Below are 23,479 nucleotides of genomic sequence, written 5' to 3'. Positions count from 1 at the left end.
ACTAATCTACTTTGTGTCACTATGGATTAGTTGCATTTTCTAAGATTTTAATAAATGGAGTCATACAAAATATACAATACGTAGTCTTTTAAAAAATATCTAGGTTCTTTCAGCATAATTATTATGAGGTTCATTCACATTGTAGCATGTATCAGGTGGTTTCCTCACACAGATGCTGATCCGTACTTTGCTGAACAGTCATGGGCACCCTGTGTACCTCCGTTTGCTCTGGAACTTTCTCTTGTTAACTCTAGCAGTCCTGGTCTCCTCCACTTGGTGAGTCTGTTGGGCTCTGCCTATGTTACCCATCCCCACCCTGCAGCCTGGAAACACTCTTAAGGTAATAGGCTATGGCAATCATTGAGCTCACCTGGTTTGTTTCCCATCTCTAGTCTTCTAGTTCTGTTTTTTCTTTCAATCAAGGTAGTTAAGATGCTACACCTCCTCTGGAGCTCCACTGCAATTCTGAACTTAAGAGACCAGTCAAATCTGACCTGAGGAATGTTGTGAATACACTGTCTCAATTCATCATATACATTTTCTTTGTTGAATCCAAGCACACAAATCAGGAAACAACTCTCTTCTCTAGGACAGTTTTCTCCTTTGTTAGTATCATATGATGTTCCCAGCTGCTGAAAAGGTGCTTTGTACCATTCAATCTTTGTGTCAAGTGCTTTTGTGATACAAATCCTCCTGTGAATTCTTGCCTCTCTCCTTTAATCTGAGCCATAATCTTGTCTATCTACATCTTCATTGGATCTTTTCCCAAAAGACAGCAGAGTATTCAATGAGTTCCTCTAGAGGTTTTTTTCCTTCCACTTCTCTTGCTGTATTTTCAGTATCATCACAACCCCACTTCTCATTAAACTGCTTAAAATCTCTCTCATTCCAACTAGTAAATCCCTGTATTAGAAGCTTCTCTTTTCCCCCTAATCTTCATCATTAAGGGGTTCAACTTTATCAATTTTAATCTGTTCATCTTTTTGTGCCTGTACTACATTTAGCAGGTCAGGATTTCAAGGTATCTACACCCAACAGTTTTTGTATAGTACAGAATTTCTTTTTCTAGTAATTCAAATAAACGTAGAGGAAAGAACTGGTAATCCTGAATATTGGTTGTTCTATTATTTTTTTACACATTTTAATATCAATAGTAAAGCATCAACAATAGTAAGGGTTTCCCAAATATCTAAGATCTTTTACCTCCTCAATCATGAGTTTCTTGCTTACACAAAGAGAAGGCAAATCTACCCATTTCCTTCTGCAGCAGTAGAGACCATGCACAATACTACTGTTACTAACAAAATGAACACACAAATGATTTTAGCTTAGGGACAATACTCACAAGCAAGACAGTTTATAAAGTTCCATTTAAGTTGCTGGAAAATAGCTTTATCTTGTGAATAAGTAATTTACTGAAAGCTCTGTACTTTGGGTTAAATCTGTGGAGACTCTAATTCTTATTTGTAAAGTTTATAAATCCCTTCCTACAAAAATCTTGCAACAGAGATTGGAACTTGGGGCTGCAGAAACCTTGTTCCTTATTTAATCCCCTTTACCAATGAAAATCAGACAATATTTTTTTGACCAAGAAATGGAAAATGACTAACCTATCCCCATGTGCCTTGGCTTCCTTTAAGTGAGAGAAAAGCTTCTTCTCAGGACACGTTTTTAAACTCTAGCATTTGCTCTCAAAATCTGCCATGTCCAAATCTACTCAAGTATATAAATATCCAAGTTTGACTGATTGATTTCCAAATACCTGGTTGATAAGCATTACTCATTTTTTAACCCAAAATGCACCTGATCTAATCCAGCACTAGCCATGGACAAAGATAGGGCTCTAAGGAGTAATCAGCAGAATTTCTGTTCCTTGTTTAAAAATAGGCTTAAACCTCTTGGCTAAGGTGAGCTTCTTCCTGCCTCCCACCCCACCACTCCCCACTCCAAACCTTATAACAGACTTTGTTTACTTACATTCTGAGGGATAATTCTGGTGCTGCCTTATTAGGAACAGGTTAAATTTCAGTGCATCACAGTTGGAGGATTCCCTCTTTTACATTATAAACACTACTGACCACCCACTATGGGAAGCACCATGCTAAGTATTTTAGGGAGGTTCAAAACATGTAAAAAGACGTGGTAATGCCCTCAAAAAGCTTACCAGCTGGCTAGGAAAATAAATTATACACTTTTGAAAAAGCATTTAAATAACTTCTCTGAAATCTTATTTTTAATGCACGTTTTTCATAAACAAAAGCTCTAACACCACACACAATCCCGTATAACCAAATATTTTAATGTTGTCAACATTTTTTATCTGTTCTTCCCTTGATAAAAGTGCAACCCAGGACATCTTAACAACAAATTTTTACAAGCAAATATTTTTGAGCTAGTTATAATGCTGCCCATCATTATATTTTCTCTCAATTATGTGGAATAATGACAAAGTCAACAGTATACTAGGTTTTGAGCAAGTATGCAATTAATCAGTTTTGCCCAAGAAATATCCATTTATGTCTAATCCCATCCACTGTATTTTTCGCCTCAGATATTGTAGTTTTCATTTCTACAAATTCAATTTTGGTCTTTTTTTATATCTTCCATGTCTTACTTAACTTTATTCCAACATGTGGAATTCAGTTATAATAACTATTGTATTTTTCTTCTCTGCTAATTCTAACATCTGTGTCTTTTCTGGAAAGGTTTCGATTGATATTCACTTCATTTGGGTCATGATTTCTTGCCTCTTTGCATGTCTGATAATCTTTGATTGGATGCCAGACAAGGCGAATTTTATTTTGTTGGGTGCCAGGTATTTCTGTATTTCTATAAATCTCAAGCTTTGTTCAGGGATGCTGTTAAGGTACTTGGAAACAATTTCAACTTTTCATTTCTTGCTTTTATGATTTGTTAGGCAGTTCTGGAGGAATGCGCAGTCTAGGGCTGTTTCCAACTACTAAGTGCTCTACCCAATGCTCCATGAGTTATGGTATTTTCCAGTCTGGCAGGTGGGATAGGCATTTTTCCTGGACTTGTGTAAGCATTAGGTTCTATTCCTTCTGATACTTTATAAACTCTAGCTGTCGATCTCTGTGGACTCTCCTTATGGTTTCCCCAACTCAAGGAGTCTGCTGGGCTCTACATCAGTCCCTTCTCCATGTACTACAGTCTGAAGACTCTCTCGAGGGAGTAAGCAGGGACTCATTTTGCTTGTTTCTCAGCTCTTAGTGATCACTTTCTTTCACTGCCTGATGTACAGTATCTTAGAAACTGTTTTTTCATGTATTTTGTCTATTTAAAAATTTTTGTTGTTGTTGGCTTAAGTAGAAGGGTAAGTCAGTCCTTTTTATTCTACTTCTAGCCTAGAAGCCCTCACTGTTTCTTTCTTTCTCTCTTTCTCCCTCTTCCCATCTTTTTTCCCCTCCCTACATCATGCTCTCTGTAATTTCTTGTTGGGAAATAATTAAAGACTCAAAAGAAGTTGTAAAAATAGTACAAAGAGGTCCTGTGCACCCATTACCCAGTTTCTCCAATGTTGACACCTTATAATAACCATTGTGCATTATCAAAAATAGGTATTGTTTGGCATACAATTAATTAGACTACAGAGCTTACTCAGACTTCACCATTTTTTACATGCACTCACTCTTTTACACGTTTTTGTGTATACTTTTATGAGATTTTATCACATGTATAGATTCACATAACCATCATTATAATCAAGATACAGAATTGTTTTATCATCACAACGAAAGTTCTATGTGATATCTCTTTATAGTTTTATCTTCCCTCTCCTTTCTTAACTTTTTGCAACAACTTGTCTGTTCTCCATATCCATAATACTGTCACTTCAAGAATGTTAGATAAATGTAATCATACAGTATGCAATATTTTGAGACAAGCCATTTTCACTCAGCATAATGCCCTTAAGTTCTATCCAAGTTGTGTGTATTAATAGACTGTTCTTTTTAACTGTTGAATAGTACTCCACTGTATGGACATACCACAGTTTGTGTGACCATTTACTGGTAGAAGTATATTTTAGTCATTTCCAGTTTTGGGCTATTATAAATAAAGCTATGAATACTCGTGTACAGGTTTTTATGTGAATACTAAGTTTCATTTCTCCAAGATAAATGCCCAGGAAAGTAATTGTTGGGTCATATGGTACTTTCTGTTTTAACAAAATGCCAGGCTGAATTCAGGAGTGGCTGTATTATTTTACATGCCCAATACCAATGCAGGAGAGATCCAATCTCTCCACATCCTTGCCAGCATTTGATATTATCAGTATTTCTTATTTTAGCCATTCTAATAGGTATGTAGTAGCATCTCATTCTGGTTCTAATTTGTACCATACCAATGGCTAGTGATGTTGAACAAGTTTTTGTGTTTTTGCTTGCCATCTTATATCTTCTATGGCTGTACTGCTTCTTAAATTTTACATGATTACACTTTTAGGTGCACAAATCTTTTTTTCTTCATTATTGGGAAGAATTTCGTCAGGGTAAGATTTGGCTGTGGTTCAGTATTTCATGTATGACCAAAATAAACATGAAAACAAAAATTAAAAAAAAAAACAAACCCTGGGCATTACAAACAGAATTCACACGCTCTAAGACTGGGGCCTGTACTTTGATCTCTAGTCTAGGGGTCAGCACACTGGCCCACAGGCCAAATCTAGCCTGACGCCTGTTTGTAATGGCCTAAGAGCTAAGAATGACTTCTACGCTTTTAAAGGGTTATAAAAAACAAAACAAAAGAGAATAAACAACAGAAACCATATGTAGCCTGCAAAGTCTAACATTTACAATCTGTCCTTAACAGATAAAGTTTGCAGGTGAATGGAAACAAAATCTGATCTTCCTTTCTTTGGAAACCTTAACAAACAAAGCTGATGTCTACCTATAACACTCTCCCAGGATCTTACACTTTAACAAAATGGAGAAACAAAAACACCATAAAAGCACAAACGATCTGAAGGCAGTTCCTACATTAACTCCCCGTCAAAGTATTTTTAAGCAGACAGCCATAAACCTATAGCATTCTTCATTCTGTTAACAAATTTCTTCCATGTCATCTGGAAGCACACCTACATGGCTGACAAATCCATATGCTATAAACTTGGAGAAAACCAAAACTTAAGTGTGTTCTAAAAAAAAGTTATTTCTATGAGTCAAATCAAAAGACTAGATTTTTTCGCCTGTTTGGAGAGAAAATACTGTCTCTAGCTCTTAAAAGTGGCATCCTATGGGCTTGGTCCCATTTCAACATCTTTTCCAACCAAGGAACCCGTTTTCCATTATAAATCACAATACCATTAAATGTATTACTCTCCAGCCTACAAACAAGCCGAGAACTCTCTTCTGACTTGGTAGTTTATTTTGATACCAAATGAACTTATTTTTATTATGCTTTACATTTCCAGTTTGACTAAAATAAAGTGAACCCAGTAATACCACCTTCCCTACCATGCAGACAATGACAAACAACAATCATTTGGCTGACAACATACTTTATCTCTCATACTCTCTAATCATCTAAATTGGGGCGTTTTTAAGACCAAAAGACTTTGTACCACATGCATTTTTGGTCTTAAAAATGGCTTAATATACAATGGTGAGGTTTCATATCTAAGTTGATGAACCCAGTCTAAAACTTAACAGAGAAGTCAACTTATTCCCAGAAATATCTTATCTAAGGTATTCACCACCTATCCAATTTGCCATATATGGGTAGAGCACGAAACTTAGAATCAAGGATCTCATAAGCATTACAGAATACATCCCAAAGAATACACACTGTGCACAACTCTTTAGTAGGTAAATGTTTTACCTTAAGAGAGTTCCAGGCTTTCTTTTGACCTCAGAATACCACATATTTGTAAATCACTTTAAGAAATATACAACACACAGTGACAACTAACTGATGAACAATCATCGACAGGAAGACACTGGAACTCACCAAAAAAGATACCCCACATCCAAAGACAAAGGAGAAGCCACAATGAGACGGTAGGAGGGGCGCAATCACAATAAAACCAAATCCCATAACTGCTGGGTGGGTGACTCACAAACTGGAGAACACTTATACCACAGAAGTCCACCCACTGGAGTGAAGGTTCTGAGCTCCACGTCAGGCTTCCCAACCTGGAGGTCTGGCAATGGGAGGAGGAATTCCTAGAGAATCAGACTTTGAAGGCTAGCGGGATTTGACTGCAGGAGTTCGAAAGGACTGGGGGAAACAGAGACTCCACTCTTGGAGGGCACACACAAAGTAGTGTGTGCATCGGGACCCAGGGGAAGGAGCAGTGACCCCAAGGGAGACTGAACCAGACCTACCTGTTAGTGTTGAATGGTCTCCTGCAGAGGCAGGGGGTGGTTGTGTCTCACCGTGAGGACAAGGACACTGGTGGCAGAAATTCTGGGAAGTACTCCTTGGCATGAGCCCTCCCAGAGTTCGCCATTAGCCCCACCAAAGAGCCCGGGTAGGCTCCAGTGTTGGGTGGCCTCAGGCCAAACAACCAACAGGGAGGGAACCCAGCCCCACCCATCGGCAGACAAGCGGATTAAAGTTTTACTGAGCTCTGCCCACCAGAGCAACACCCAGCTCTACCCACCACCAGTCCCTCCCATCAGGAAACTTGCACAAGCCTCTTAGATAGCCTCATCCACCAGAGGGCAGACATCAGAAGCAAGAAGAACTACAATCCTGCAGCCTGTGGAACAAAAAACACATTCACAGAAAGATAGACAAGATGAAAAGGCAGAGGGCTATGTCAGATGAAGGAACAAGATAAAACCCGAGCAACTAAATGAAGTGGAGATAGGGAACCTTCCAGAAAAAGAATTCAGAATAATGATAGTGAAGATGATCCAGGACCTGGGAAAAAACATGGAGGCAAAGATCGAGAAGATAAAAGAAATGTTTAACAAAGACCTAGAAGAATTAAAGAAAAAATAAACAGAGATGAACAATACAATAACTGAAATGAAAACTACACTAGAAGGAATCAATAGCAGAATAACTGAAGCAGAAGAATGGATAAGTGACCTGGAAAACAGAATGGTGGAATTCACTGCTGCGGAACAGACTAAAGAAAAAAGAATGAAAAGAAATGAAGACAGCCTAAGAGACCTCTGGGACAACATTAAACACAAAAACATTTGGATTATAGGGGTCCCAGAAGGAGAAGAGAGAGAGAGAAAGGGCCCGAGAAAATATTTGAAGAGATTATAGTCAAAAACTTCCCTAACATGGGAAACGAAATAGCCACTGAAGTGCAGGAAACGCAGAGAGTCCCATACGGGATAAACCCAAGGAGAAACATGCCGAGACACATAGCAATCAAATTGGCAAAAATTAAAGACAAAAATTATTGAAAGCAGCAAGGGAAATAATGACAAATAACAAACAAAGGAACTTCCATAAGGTTAACAGCTGATTTCTCAGCAGAAATTCTATAAGCCAGAAGGGAGTGGCATCATATACTTAAAGGGATGAAAGGGAAGAACCTACAACCAAGATTACTCTACCCGGCAAGGATCTCATTCAGATTCAATGGAGAAATCAAAAGCTTTACAGGCAAGCAAAAGCTAAGAGAATTCAGCACCACCAAACCAGCTCTACAACAAATGCTAAAGGAACTTCTCTAAGTGGGAAACACAAGAGAAGAAAAGGACCTACAAAAACAAACCCAAAACAATTAAGAAAATGGTCATAGGAACATACATATCGATAAGTACCTTAAACGTGAATGGATTAAATGCTCCAACCAAAAGACACAGGCTTGCAGAATGGATACAAAAACAAGACCCATATATATGCTGTCTACAGAGACCCACTTCAGACCTAGGGACACATACAGACTGAAAGTGAGGGGATGGAAAAAGATATTTCATGCAAATGGAAATCAAAAGAAAGCTGGAGTACAATTCTCATAGCAGATAAAAAAGACTTTAAAATAAAGAATGTTACAATAGACAAGGAAGGACACTATATAATGATCAAGGGATCAATCCAAGAAGAAGATATAACAATTATAAACAACAGATTAAACTTTCTTCTCAAGTGAGCACGGAACATTCTCCAGGATAGATCACATCTTGGGTCACAAATCAAGCCTCAGTAAATTTAAGAAAATTGAAATCATATCAAGCATCTTTTCTGACAACAACGCTATGAGACTAGAGATCAATTACAGGGAAAAAAAATGTAAAAAACACAAACATGTGGAGGCTAGACAATACATTACAAAATAACCAAGAGATCACAGAAGAAATCAAAGAGAAAATCAAAAAATACCTAGAGACAAATGACAATGAAAACACGACGATCCAAAACCTATGGGATGCAGCAAAAGCAGTTCTAAGAGGGAAGTTTATAGCAATACAAGCCTACCTCAAGAAACAAAAAACATCTCATGTAAACAATTTAACCTTACATCTAAAAGAACTAAAGAAAGAAGAACAAAGAAAACCCAAAATTAGTGGAAAGAAAGAAATCATAAAGATCAGAGCAGAAATAAATGAAATAGAAACAAAGAAAACAATAGCAAACCTCAATAAAACTAATAAAAGCTGGTTCTTTGAGAAGATAAACAAAATTGGTAAACCATTAGCCATACTCATCAAGAAAACGAGAGGACTCCATAAAATTAGAAATGAAAAAGGAGAAGTTATGACAGACACCACAGAAATGCAAAGCATCTTAAGAGATTACTACAAGCAACTCTATGCCAATAAAATGGACAACCTGGAAGAAATGGACAAATTCTTACTAAGGTATAACCTTCCAAGACTGAACCAGGAAGAAATAGAATATATGAACAGACCAATCACAAGTAATGAAATTGAAACTGTGACTAATAATCTTCCAACAAACAAAAGTCCAGGACCAGATGGCTTCACAGGTGAATTCTAACAAACATTAGAGAAGAGCTAACACCTATCCTTCTCAAACTCTTCCAATAAATTGCAGAGGAAGGAACACTCCCAAACTCATTCTATGAGGCCACCATCACCTTGATACCAAAACCAGACAAAGATACTACAAAAAAAGAAAATTACAGGCCAATATCACTCATGAATGTAGATGCAAAAACCCCCAACAAAATACTAACAGAATCCATCAAAACATTAAAAGGATCATATACCATGACCAAGTGGGATATATCCCAGGGATGCAAGGATTCTTCAATATACGCAAATCAATCAGTGTGATACACCATAATAACAAAGTGAAGAAGAAAAACCATATGATTATCTCAATAGATGCAGAAAAAGCTTTTGACAAAATTCAACACCCATTTATGATAAAAACTCTCCAGAAAGTGGGCATAGAGGGAACTTACCTCAACATAATAAAGGCCATATACGACAAACCCACAGGAAACATCATTCTCAATGGTGAAAAACTGAAAGCATTTCCTCTAAGATCAGGAACAAGACAAGGATGTCCACTCTCACCACTATTATTCAACATAGTTTTGGAAGTCTTAGCCATGGCAATCAGAGAAGAAAAAGGAATAAAAGGAATACAAATTGGAAAAGAAGAAGTAAAACTGCCACTGTTTGCAGATGACATGATACTATACATAGAGAATCCTAAAGATGCCACCAGAAAACTACCAGAGCTAATCAATGAATTTGGTAAAGTTGCAGGATACAAAATTAATGCACAGAAATCTCTTGCATTCCTATACACCAATGATGAAAAATCTGAAAGAGAAATTAAGGAAACACTCCCATTTACCATTCCAACAAAAAGAATAAAATACCTAGGAATAAACCTACCTAGGGAGACAAAAGACCTGTATGCAGAAAACTATAAGACACTGATGAAAGAAATTAAAGATGATACAAACAGATGGAGAGATATACCATGTTCTTGGATTGGAAGAATCAATATTGTGAAAATGACTACTACCCAAAGCAATCTACAGATTCAATGCAATCCCTATCAAATGATCAATGGCATTTTTTACGGTACTAGAACAAAAATCTTAAAATTTGTACAGAGACACAAAAGACCCTGAATAGCCAAAGCAGTCTTGAGGGAAGAAAATGGAGCTGGAGGAATCAGACTCCCTGACTTCAAACTGTACTACAAAGCTACAGTAATCAAGACAATATGGTACTGGCACAAAAACAGAAACATAGATCAATGGAACAAGATAGAAAGCCCAGAGATAAACCCACGCACCTATGGTCAACTAATCTATGACAAAGGAGGCAAGGATATACAATGGAGAAAAGACAGTCTCTTCAATAAGTGGTGCTGGGGAAACTGGACAGCTACATGTAAAAGAATGAAATTAGAACACTCCCTAACACCATACACAAAAAGAAACTCAAAATGGATTAGAGACCTAAATGTAAGACCGGACACTATAAAACTCTTAGAGGAAAACACAGGAAGAACACTCTCTGACATAAATCAGAGCAAAATCTTTTTTGATCCACCTCCTAGAGTAATGGAAATAAAAACAAAAATATACAAATGGGACCTAATGAAACTTAAAAGCTTTTGCAAAGCAAAGGAAACTACAAAGAAGATGAAAAGACAACCCTCAGAATGGGAGAAAATATTTGCAAACGAATCAACGGACAAAGGATTAATCTCCAAAATATATAAACAGCTCATGCAGCTCAATATTAAAAAAACAAACAACCCAGTCCAAAAATGGGCAGAAGACCTAAGTGGACATTTCTCCAAAGAAGACATACAGATGGCCAAGAGGCACATGAAAAGCTGCTCAACATCACTAATTATTAGAGAAATGCAAATCAAAACTACAATGAGGTATCACCTCACACCAGTTAGAATGGGCATCATCAGAAAATCTACAAACAACAAATGCTGGAGAGGGTGTGGAGAAAAGGGAACCCTCTTGCACTGTTGGTGGGAATCTACATTGATACAGCCACTATGGATAACTGTATGGAGGTTCCTTAAAACATTAAAAATAGAATTACCATATGACCCAGCCATCCCACTACTGGGCATATACCCAGAGAAAACCATAATTCAAAAAATACATGCACCCCATTGTTCATTGCAGGACTATTTACAATAGCCAGGTCATGGAAGCAACCTCTATGCCCATCGATAGACGAATGGATAAAGAAGATGTGGCACATATATACAATGGAATATTACTCAGCCATAAAAAGGAATGAAATTGGGTCATTTGTAGAGACCTGGATGAACCTATAGACTGTCACACAGAGTGAAGTAAGTCAGAAAGAGAAAAACAAGTATCATATATTAATGTATATATGTGGAACCTAGGAAAATGGTATAGATGAACGGTTTGCAGGGCAGAAATTGAGACACAGATGTAGAGAACAAACGTATGGACACCAAGGGGGGAAAGCAGTGGGGGCGGTGGTGGTGGTGTGATGAACTGGGCGATTGGGATTGACATGTATACACTGATGTGTATAAAATTGGTGACTAATAAGAGCCTGCTGTATAAAAGCATAAATAAAATAAAATTCAAAAATTCAAAAAAAATTATACAACACAGTTATTTATCAGTGATGGCAACAACAAGGGAAACCATGGAGCAGGAAATTAAATAAAATTACAGGGCTGACACATCAAACCCTGTGGGAAGCCTGAGCCCCAGGAACTAAAGTTTATTGGCATGGTTTCTTGCAGAAATCATGCTACAGATACAATCCAGACCTCTTAGCAGTGAGAGTATTTCTGTTTCTATGCCTCATAGGCTCTGTAAGGAAGGCCCAAAAGAGCTGATCTCAGCTACCTATAATAACAACTCACATATAAAGTTGCTCATTACTTCCAAACTTGGGTTTCAGATTGGAAATCTCCATAGAAAAAGCAATCTGCTTTAATTTTCTAGACCTCAAATTATTCCATCCACTTGATAAATAAGGTCTGTGGCCTTTTGGGCACCAGTTTTGGAATCAAAACGAAACATAAAAGTTTCTCTAAACCCGATAACTTGTTCATACAGCTCTCTCCACAGGAGACTGTTGTCTTTACCTGAAGTCCCTCTGTACTATTACTTTAACGGATTTAATCTAATATCAGAGACAACCTACAGATCCACCTGGGGCCCAACCTCACTGTATATCATGTGCTACTCTCCAAAAGAAATCTGCTGATCAGTACCTAGATTCTTGGACTGTGGGCAGGAAATAAACTTTGCTCTAAAATTTGGTCCTTCCCGGTTTAGGAAATAGGGGCTAGAGTATAAGATATAGCAACAAATAACAGAAAAATAATGAAATGGCCTAAGGAGCTTCATAATAACCAATGAGGTAAGCATGCATCTTCCTCATAGCATCCATTTACAAGCATAATTTAAAATTTTATAAATTTTTTATATAATAAAAGTTTATAGTAAAACAAAAAATTTATTGCTAAGAAATGCTAACCATTATCTGACCCTTTAGCAATGAATAATCTTTTCGCTGGTGGAGGGTCTTGCTTCCGTGTTGATGGCTGCTGACTGATTAGGCTGGTGGCTGCTGAAGGCTGGAGTGGATACGGCCATTTCCTAAAATAAGACAACGAAGTTTGCTGTATTGACTGACTCTTCCTTTCATTGTTTCTCTGTAGCATGCAATACTGGTTGATAGCATTTTACCCACAGTAGAACTTCTTTCAAAATTGGAGTCAATCCTCTCAAATCTTGCTGCTGCTTTATCAAGTAAATTTGTGTAGTATTCTAAATCCTTTGTTATAATTTCAATAATCTGCTAGCATCTTCACCGAGACTAGATTCCATCTCAAGAAACCACTTTCTTTGCTCATCCATAAGAAGTAATTCTTCATCCATTAAAGTTTCATCATGAAATTGCAGCAATTCAGTCACATCTTCCAGCTCCACTTAAAATTCTAGCTCTCTTGCTATTTCCACCACAACTGCAGTTACTTCCTCCACTGAAGTCTTGAACCTTTCAAAGTCATCCATGAGGGTTGGACTCAACTTCTTCCAAATTCCTGTTAATGTTGCTATTTTGACCTCTTCCCATAATCACAAATGTTCTAGTGGCATCTAGAATGGTGAATCCTTTCCAGAAGGTTTTCAGCTCACTTTGCTCAGATCCATCAGAGGAATCACTATGTATGGCAGCTAGAGCCTTACAAAATGTATTTCTTAAATAATAAGACTTGAAAGTCGAATTTACTCCAGATCTGTGGGCTGCAGGATGGATGTTGTGTTAGCAGGCATGAAAACAACATTAGTATCATTGTACATCTCCATCAGAGCTCTTGGGTGGCTAGCTGCATTGTCAATGCACAGTAATATTTTGAAAGGAATCTTTTTTTTAAATTTTATTTTATTTTTTTTTTTATTTTTTAAAATATTTATTTATTTATTTATTTATTTATTTATTTATTTATTTATTTATTTTTGGCTGTGTTGGGTCTTCGTTTCTGTGCGAGGGCCCCCTCCAGTTGCGGCGAGCGGGGGCCACTCTTCATCGCGGTGCACGGGCCTCTCACTATCGTGGCCTCTCTTGTTGCGGAGCACGGGCTCCAGACGCGCAGGCTCAGTAGTTGTGGCTCACGGGCCTAGTTACTCCGCGGCATGTGGGATCTTCCCAGACCAGGGCTCGAACCCGTGTCCCCTGCATTGGCAGGCAGATTCTCAACCAGAGCCACCAGGGAAGCCCCAGGTATCTTTTTTTTTTTTTTTCCCTGAGCAGTAGGTAGCAAAAGTGGGCTTAAAATATTCACTAAACCATGTTGTAAACGGATGTGCTGTCACCCAGGCTTTGTTGTTCCATTTACAGAGCACAGGCAGAGTAGATTGAGCGTAATTCTGAAGGCGTGTAGGATTTTTGGTATGGTAATGAACACTGGCTTCAACTTTAAGTCACCAGCTGCATTAGCCCCTAAGCAGAGAGTCATTCAGTCCTTTGAAGCTGTGAAGCCAGGCACTGACTTCTCTTCTCTAGCTATGAAAGGCCTAGATGGAATTTTCTTCCAATATAAGGCTGTTTCTTCTACATTGAAAATCTGTTGTTTAGTGAAGTCACATTCATTAATTACCTTAGCTAGATCTTCTGGATAACCTGCTGCAGCTTATACATCAGCACTTGCTGCTTTCACCTTGCACTTTTATGATATGGAGACAGCTTCTTTCCTTAAACCTCCTTAAACCAAACTCTGCTAGCTTCAAACTTTTCTTCTGCAGCTTCCTCATCCCTCTCAGCCTTTATTGAATTGGAGAGAGTTAGGACCTTGCTCTGGATTAGGTTTTGGCTTAAAGGAAAGGTGTGGCTGGCTTGATCTTCTATCCAAACCACTAAAATTTTCTCCAGATCAGCAATAAGGCTGTTTCGCTTTCTTATCATTCATGTGTTCACTGGAGTAGCACTTCCAATTTCCTTTAAGAACTTTTCCTTTGCATTCACAACTTGGCTACCTGGATGAGGCCTAACTCTCATCCTATCTTGGCTTCAATATGCCTTCCTCATTAAGCTTAATCATTTCTAGCTTTTGATTTAAAGTGAGATGTGCGACTCTTCCCTTCACTTGATGACTTAGAGGCCATGGTAGGGTTATTCACTGGCCTATTTCAATATTTTTGTGTCTCAGCGAATAGGGAGGTCTGAGGAGAGGGAGAGAAACAGGGGACCAGCCAATCAGTAGAGCAGTCAGAAGACATAGAACATTTATCAATTAAGTTTGATGTCTTATACGGGCGACGTCGTTCATGGTGCCCCAAAATAACTGCAAGAGTAACATCAAAGACCACTGACCACATATCAACAAAACAAATATAATAATAATTTTAAAAGTTTGAAATACTGTGAGAATTACCAAAACGAAATACAGAGATGCAAAGTGAGCAAATGCTCTTGGAAAAATGGCGCCAATAAACAAGCTCCATGCACAGTTGTCACAAAACTTCAATCTGTGAAAAACACAAATTGTATCTGTGAACTGCAATAAAGCAAAGTACAATAAAATGAGGTATACCTATATCAATTTTTTCCATCAAAATTTATCCAAGGCTTATTTATTCATTTGTTTAGTTTAAAATAGATCACTGTGGAGTCCAGGCCGCTGAACTCTTTCTCCTGAATTACTACAGTAACCTGCTAATTAAAATTAACTTTTCCTTCATCCACCATTGTCCTTTCCAATTCTTCCCCACTCAACATTCAGTGATCTTCCTAATACACAGATCTGATTATATGAACCCCAGATTAAAACCTTTCAGTGCCTTTGCAAAGCGCTGAGTATGAAAGCCAAATCTGCCCTATATGATCTGATCCCTTTCGAACTCTCCAGCCTCCTTTTATGCCACTGTGCCCCTTACTCGCTACACTCTAGCTATATTGGACTTGTCTCACTTCCTCAAACTCACAATGCTAGTATAATTTAGATGTGCCACCTCCATGCTCTCACAGTACCACGTACATACCTTTATTATAACATTTATTGTATTGTATTCACTGGTTTGTCTGTCTTGCTTCACTAGGATGTAACCTCCTTAGATGGCAGAGAGACCATACTTTATTATCTTATCTTTGCACTCCTAGTTTCTAGCAGTACCCAATTCAATAAATGTTTGCTGAGGGACTGACAGAACAAACAAAGGAAAATAGAGATGACAGGTGGAAGAGGAACTAGGCTAGGAAAAGATAATATTTGTTTTCAAATATATTAAGTTTGAGGTAGTACCTGTTTAGTGGAATGGAAATGGGCAAGACTTAATAAAGAGATCGGGTCTGCAGATAATAATTTTATCCAATGACAGGACTAGTAACTGTTCTTAGATGATTTAATAAGGCCTTTTTTTAATGGTTGAAATGATGAGAACAGGGTTTTGAAATGCAACTTAAACTAAATCTAAATTTCAAAAAGGCATATGATTCTATGAGTTACAGAATACAAAATGAAAAAATAATTTATAATTCAAACATTCTTAACTTATGTAAAATAATTTGATTATGCTATCATTCAGAGCATTATTAAACAAATTTGTATTATTACTTTACATTACCAGGGCCAAAAAAGGTAACTCTATTGGCTCCCTATCAAATTCAAGATATCAGATCACAAGAAATTGATTCTTACCACATTTAATACACTTAAATTTTCATCACATTTTCTCTGCGTAACTAAGAGTCTGCCCATTAGGCACTGAGTTAATCTGAAAGTGTACAGGTGTTATTTTTATTACTGCTATGCTTTTTGTTAATATTCTATGATTTTTAAGACTGCCTTCTTAACCTTTACTATATATAAAATGAATATTTAAAACTGAAACTTGATCTTTTTTCTTGGTCATTAAATAATTACTTTATTTTTGAGAAAAAAATACTCCCTCCCCCAAATAATCTTTACTCCCTGCCAAGATTTAATATAGTGGCTGTTAATAACTGTGAAACTTGATCTTATGAAGACACCCCACTGCCACCATAACCACACACCACCATCACACTTTCTTTTTCTTGAGACTATCTCATTGGTAAGCCTGTGGCATATGTGCATGTACACACTTTAATTTCTATGTCCTCTGGGCTGGAGACAAGATGGCGCAGTAGAAGGATTTAAGCTCACCTCCTCTCATGAAAACACCAAAATCACAACTAACTACTGAACAATCATCAACAGAAAGGACTCAAACCTACCAAAAGTGATACTCTACACCTAAAAACAAAGAAGAAGCCACAACGAGATAGTAGGAGGGGCACTTTCGCAATAAAATCAAATTCCATACCCACTGGGTGGGCAACCCACAAACTGGAAAATAATTATATTGCAGAGGTCCTCCCACAGGGTGAGAGTTCTAAGTCCCATGTCAGGCTCCCCAGCCTGGGGGTCTGTTATCACGAGGAGGAGCCCCAGAGCATTTGGCTTTGAAGGCCAGTGGGGCTTGAGTGCAGGAGCTCCACAGGTCTGAGGAAACAGAGACTCCACTCTTGGAGGATGCACACAAGTTTTCACATGTACTGGGACCCAGGGCAAAACAGTGACTCCATAGAAACCTGGGCCAGACCTACCTGTGGGTTATGGAGGGTCTCCTGTGGAGGCAGGGGTCAGCTGTGGCTCACTGTGGAGTCAAGGACACTGGTGGTGGACGCTCCAGGGAACACTCATCAGCGTGAGCTCTCCTGGAGGTCGCCATTTTGGCACTGAGACCTGGCCCCACCAACAGCCAGCCTGCAGGCTCCAGTGCCAGGACGCCTCAGTCCAAACAACCAACAGGGTGGGAACACAGCCCCACCCATCAGCAGACAGGCTGCTTAAAGTCGTCCTGAGCAAACAGCCGCCTATAAACACACCCCTTGACACGACCCTGCCCACCAGAGGGACAAGACCCAGCTCCACCCACCAGTGGGCAGGCACCAGTCCCTCCCACCAGAAAGCCTGCACAAACCCTTGGACCAACTTCACCCACCAGGGGGCAGACACTAAAACCAAGAAGAACTACAATCCTGAAGCCTGAGGAATGGAGACCTCAAACAGAGGAAGTTAAACAAAATGAGATGGCAGAGAAATAGGTCACAGACGAAGGAAGAAGATAAAACCATGGAAGAAAAACTAAGTGAAGCAGAGATAGGCAATCTACCTGAAAAAGAATTCAGAAGTAATGATAGTAAACATGATCCAAGATCTCAGGAAATGAATGGTGCACAGACTGAGGATACAAGAAATGTTTAATAAAGAGCTAAAAGCTTTAAAGAGCAAACAGAGATGAACAATACAATAACTGAAGTGAAAAACACACTAGAAGGAATCAATAGCAGAATAAATGAGGCAGAAGAACGAATAAGTGAGCTGGAAGACAGATTTGTAGAAATCACTGTTGTGGAACGGAACAAAAGAAAAAGAATGAAAAGAAATAAAGACAATCTCAGACACCTCTGGGACAACATTAAATGCATCAACATTTGCATCATAGGGGTCCCAAAAGGAGAAGAGAGAGAGAAAGGGACTGAGAAAATATCTGAAGAGATAATAGCTGAGAACTTCCCTAACATGGGAAAGGAAACACTCACTCAAGTCCAGGAATCACAGAGTCCCATACAGGATTAACCCAAGGAAGAACACACTGAGACACCTATTAATCAAATTGACAATAATTAAAGACAAAGAGAAAATTTTAAAAATCTTTTAAAATATTAGAAGATAAGGGAAAAGCAACAAATAACATACAAGGGAATCCCCATACAGGTATCAGCTGATTTTTCAGCAGAAACTCTTCAGGCCAGAAGGGTAGTGGCATGATATACTTAAGATATATATGTTCAGATTTGACAGAGAAATCAAAAGCTTTACAGACAAGCAAAAGTTAAGAGAATTCAGCGCCACCAGATCAGCTTTGCAACAAATGCTAAAGGAACTTCTGTATGCAGAAAAGAAAAGGCCACAATTAGAAATGAGAAAACTAACAAACGGGAAAGGCAAACATAGAATAAAGGTAGGAAATCATCCACACACAAATATGATATCAAAACCAGCAATCGTGAGAAGAGGACAGTACAAATTCAGGATATTGGAAATGCATTTGAAACTAAGAGACCAGAAACTTAAAACAATCTTGTATATATACATAGATTGCTATATCAAAACCTCATGGTAATTTCAATGTCCTTCTCAGTGCCATTCTGGTTAAGATTTTAAAAAGTTCGCCAGCATCAATTTTTTTTACTATATATTATCTATACCATAAATATATTTTTTTAAAGTAGTATCAGCCATTAATACATCCACAGGTAATTAGAAAAAATGTGGAAAAGCTCTTCACATTTCTGGAATTGAGAATTTGTACTAAAAGGTCAGGCTGTACTAAAAGATCAAGTTTACAATGTGCATAATACCAAACCAAACTCCTATTTATTATAATCATACAAAACTAACTTTATATCTTACACTGTAATATATGTATTTACAGTTGGCCCTTGAACAGCACAGGTTTGAACTGTGCGAATCCACTTACACACAGATTTTTTCAATAAATACATACGACAGTATTACACGATCTGCAGTTGGTTGAATCTACAGATGTGGAACCACAAATATGGAGGGCTGACTGCAAAGTTACAGGTGGATTTTTGACTGCCCTGGGGCAGGGGACCAGTGCCCCTAACCCTGTAGTTCAAGGGTCAACTGTAGTTGATTTTCAAGTCCAAGAATTAGAAAGCAGCTGTGCCAGAAAAGAAAAAAAAATTTTTAATGGTTTTCAGATTTTTGATTATGGTAAAAAAACACATAAAATAAAATTTACCATTTTAACTAGTTTTAAGTTTACAGTTTAGTAGTGTTAAGTATATTCATATTGTTGTGCAATAGATCTCCAGAACTTTTTCATCTTGCAAAACTGAAACTTCATACCTGCTGAACAACTCATTTTCCTCTCCCCCTACTTTGTTTCCTTAGATATCTTATATAAATGCAATCATACATTATTTATCTTTTTTGTGATTGGCTTATTTCACTTCGCATAGTGTCCTCAAGGTGCATCCCTGTTGTAGCATGTGACAGGATTTCCTTCGTTTTTAAGGCTGAACAGTATTCCATTGTATGTTTATATATCACACTTCATTTTTGCTTTCATCCATCAATAGACATTTGGGGTGCTTCTACCTCTTGGCTACTGTGAATAATGCTGCTATGAATATGAGTGTGCAAATATCTCTTTGATAGGGAAGTTTTTCAAATAAATTTTATCCAATGACTATTCACTATCCAGGAATAGTGAGTGCTTCAAACTAAATGTCTGCAATTGTGTTATTGATAAGCAGTTGGAAGAAAAAAGTGTCAAACACCAACATGTGACAATGGAAAAGAATAAAGGCTAAAACTTCAGTTAAATATAGCGTATTTCTACTCATAGATGGACAACGACTATTCATCTCACACAGCAAAATGCAGCCTCCTTACCAGTAATTACTATACCATCATCTTTATGGGCTTCATCCATTTCTTCAACATGGACTTCTGAGTTCACATCAATCTCTTTCCCTGATAACTGTAAATAAGCTTGAAGAGAAGATGCAACCTTGACAAGGACAGATCCTGTGATAAATTTAAAGGAGAGCTGATTAATGCAAAGAAATATAAAGTACTAGAGCCTATTATAAAAATGATTGAACAGGTAGCATTGCTCCTGATACACTGTCTTTACTCATCAGCTTATTTTATTTAAATAGTTGTACCTTTTCCTTACTCCCAGGTATTCCCAAGACATTCACATTATCTTCCGTCAAGAATATGAGTCATTAGGACATCATGAACTGCTATTTCTCTTTTTGCCAATAGCCCTAGTCAGCTCATCCAATACCAGAAAAGTGAAGAGTTTAATACACATGCAGCTTATAGACAGAATTTACCATTAATTGAGCATTTACTAAGAGCCAAACACCTTCATTATATTATCTTTTAATTTCTCTCTCAACTCTATGAGGTATTATTATAATTTCGATTTTACAGATAAGAACTTGCTCAAGTTTCCACTACAGCTACTGCTGGAATCAAGATCCATTCCAATGACAACAAACCTATGCTCTTAACCATTGTCGTGTTTCATACACTGCTACCTCATTGTATTACAGGACGTGTAACCTCACTGATCATTATAATACAACCAGAACCTTGAGCTCTTGTGCTTTCAGTGGTACCTTGTTTGGTTGGGGGTGTGGAGAGGGCGATAACAAAAATTTAAAACAGAAATATTTAAATTTCAACTGACTAACGTTTCTTTTTAATGGATTACAGACTTTTTGGGTACCTGAAGCAAGACACTCAACTTTATTTCATCTACAATCTTACAATAATTCAACTTCTAAAGGACGAAATAAGAAAAAGTACTCTGTTGGGAAGGAATCATTTTTCAAAACAATTACGTGGTTTGCAGCACAAACTCACCAGTACACTCCTGTTTCAAGTTTTTCTTTCTCTATTTCTCATATATCAAATAAATAAGAGAGGCCTTTCCCGTAAAACAGTAACCCAACTCTGTGGACAAAGATGGTCAGGATGACATCCGCTGTGCATGTTGTGAAGATTCCTTTTAGAAGGCATTTATTTATGGGTCTTTGTGTGCTTTCTAGTTTGGTTAACATCAGCTTAAGTTTCACTAAATAATTCCATATCTTCTCAGCCTTTCTAATGGGAGCTGGAAATTTGGGATTAAGACTGATGAAGTTTCATATTTACTACTCAAAAAGGGGGGAACAAAGCACATAACTACAATTGGTTTATCTTATTTAAAAAACAAACTGCTTTTCAGGGTTTAAATGTAAACTACTGACAGAAGTTACCCATAAAAACAGATATGAGAGCTTTAGGAAAATACAAAACAAAAACAAACCTGGAAAATGTCAGGAGGAATAGAAGATACATGTTTTTTCTACCAAACATACTTTAAAAAGTAGAAAATAACAGATTTTAAAAAACTTTTTCTAGGACATTATCTCTAAATACATCAAATGTAATAATTTTATGAACATCTTTCTTTTCTGTTCTTAAATAAAGGGATCTTAAATCTGTCAGAGTTTTAAAAATGTTAAGCAATGCAGATAGGTCTATCCCCATCTCTCTCCACATCCTTAAAAAGCAAAAACTATCACTATTAAAACTCCATTCCTATTTGTGAATGAAGAATTCTCATGACTTGAAAGCTTTCCCAAATGTCCCATCTCTAAGACTATCTTCTTTAGAAAGGAGAGCTCCTGTATGTCTTCAACCTCTTTTCACTTCAAAAACTGCTTCACGGTTATTGACATCAATACCATTTTTAAAAAATTAAAAAGTGAACTAATACAACAGCATCATTTATTGAAGTGATACTATATATTAAGATTAGTGGCTTTATCAAGGACAATTTTTAAGTGGAAAAGTCAGTACTCAGATGCAGTTCTGACTCTCAAGCCATAACACAGCCTTTCTGAATGAATGAATAAGGTCACTGTGTTAAGTTTCATAGGAAGAGAGGAAACAAGCATTGTGACATTCTTCTTCACTTGGCAAAATGGCCATAGGAGCTGAAGGGACAGCCTAAGAGACTCAAGTAGCTGGCTCTTAAACCCTACAGCAAGACAGTGGCAGAGTTGGAAAGGATTCCAGATGTCTTTACTAACTATTAAGCAATAGAATCCTGAATAACTTTCCATCACTCCAGAAAGTTACTGTTCCCAAGTGTAGTGAGAATTAGAGACCTGAATTAAGACAAAAATCTTTGTTTCCAGTTATCTTTAAGCTCCTGCCAGTATCATAGTCCCAACAGGAGAAAACACAAAATTGTAATCCCAATCAAATCTTGCAACATCATATGCTATTTCAATAAGTTACTGGAACAACAATCCAAATAATAGTTAAAAATAATTCAAGTGGATGAAGATAAGCAATGTTTTTTGTTTGTTTTGTTTTACTTTTTTGCCCGTCCATACAAAACAGGAAATAATTTTCATGTAAGAGCTGCTATTCAAAACTTTGTTTTTACTCTGTTACTAGTTACATTAAATGTAGTAATGTTTATTCTCCTTGGGTCTTCATAATACAAGAATGCAATTACATGACTTTTTTTGACATTTACAAAATACCCTGAATAGTATTATTGAAGCTCTTAGAAATTTAGTGAGAACATAATATTATCCTATTTAAAAGGAAAAAAAAATGTGATCTTGAGAAATCAAAAAATACCTGTGTCTCAGCAATAACTTCAGTTTCAGACGTCTGTGTTTGTAGTTTTATTTTGACATTGACAAGAGAGCCTCACTGGACAAAAAGCTATTAAAAAGTATTAAAACTTTAAATTGTAAAGTATTTAAAATTTAAAGTTTAAAGTATTTAAACTTTGCCAACATGGCAAAGAAATTACTAACAGCAGGAACAACTGGTCTCTGTGGAGGTTTTTTCCTTGTTATACACATAGCCTTGTTCTGGCCCATATGCAAGAGCTTCCAGACTTTCTCTAAAAAATTTTTTATACAGAGCTATGGTTCTTAACTTTCTGAACCCAGGTCACTTAAGCCCCTATAGCCAAGCTACTCCAAGTACCCAAGTCACTTGCCAGCATGCACGTGTACACCTATGTGCATGCATGCACACAAAGACTTGTATATTCAGCCTTAAAAAGTGTATAATTATTAATGAAAGACTTGGACTCTTAGAATAAGCTATTTGTATTAGAAATAAGATTACGGAAAGAGACACATCATAAGCCTGATACTACAAGAGACTAAGTCAATAATCACTTTAGAGGACCTTTTGGTGATACCTTTATTGCAGAATCACGCTTTTAAAAGTATTACTCTAGAGTAATGGCCTGAGAAGGTCCTCTTACAAGTTAGCAGGAAAGCTTCCAAAAGAATGTATGAGAGCACTTCCCCTCCAAAGAATATTCTATTTCCGACATAAAACTAAACTGAAAAAACACTAACACTAAAAAATTCCACAATAACAGTCAATAAATTACAACATTTTTGTTTGAATTACAAAAGGAAAGATAGTCTTCATGGCCATCTGTTCCAAAAGT

At 37.3% G+C, this 23,479-nt stretch overlaps 1 protein-coding gene across 6 annotated transcripts in view; it reads right to left on the bottom strand.

Annotated features, from left to right (window-relative positions):
* The window catches only part of FAM185A (family with sequence similarity 185 member A), a 66,560-nt gene that overhangs the window by 725 nt on the left and 42,356 nt on the right, over positions 1-23,479 (bottom strand). For 3 of the 6 annotated variants that reach the window (XM_036863666.1, XM_036863669.1, XM_036863670.1), the window contains one exon: positions 19,885-20,019. In XM_036863666.1, the coding sequence (XP_036719561.1) occupies positions 19,885-20,019 (135 nt within the window). Of the gene's footprint in view, positions 1-370; positions 495-19,884; positions 20,020-23,479 lie in introns of those variants that run through there. The other 3 variants (XR_005021241.1, XR_005021240.1, XM_036863668.1) reach the window with 3 other exon arrangements.

This window comes from Balaenoptera musculus, chromosome 9, assembly GCF_009873245.2.
Source record: "Balaenoptera musculus isolate JJ_BM4_2016_0621 chromosome 9, mBalMus1.pri.v3, whole genome shotgun sequence".
Taxonomy (NCBI): domain Eukaryota; kingdom Metazoa; phylum Chordata; class Mammalia; order Artiodactyla; family Balaenopteridae; genus Balaenoptera; species Balaenoptera musculus.
This window is presented reverse-complemented; position numbering and strand designations above follow the sequence as displayed.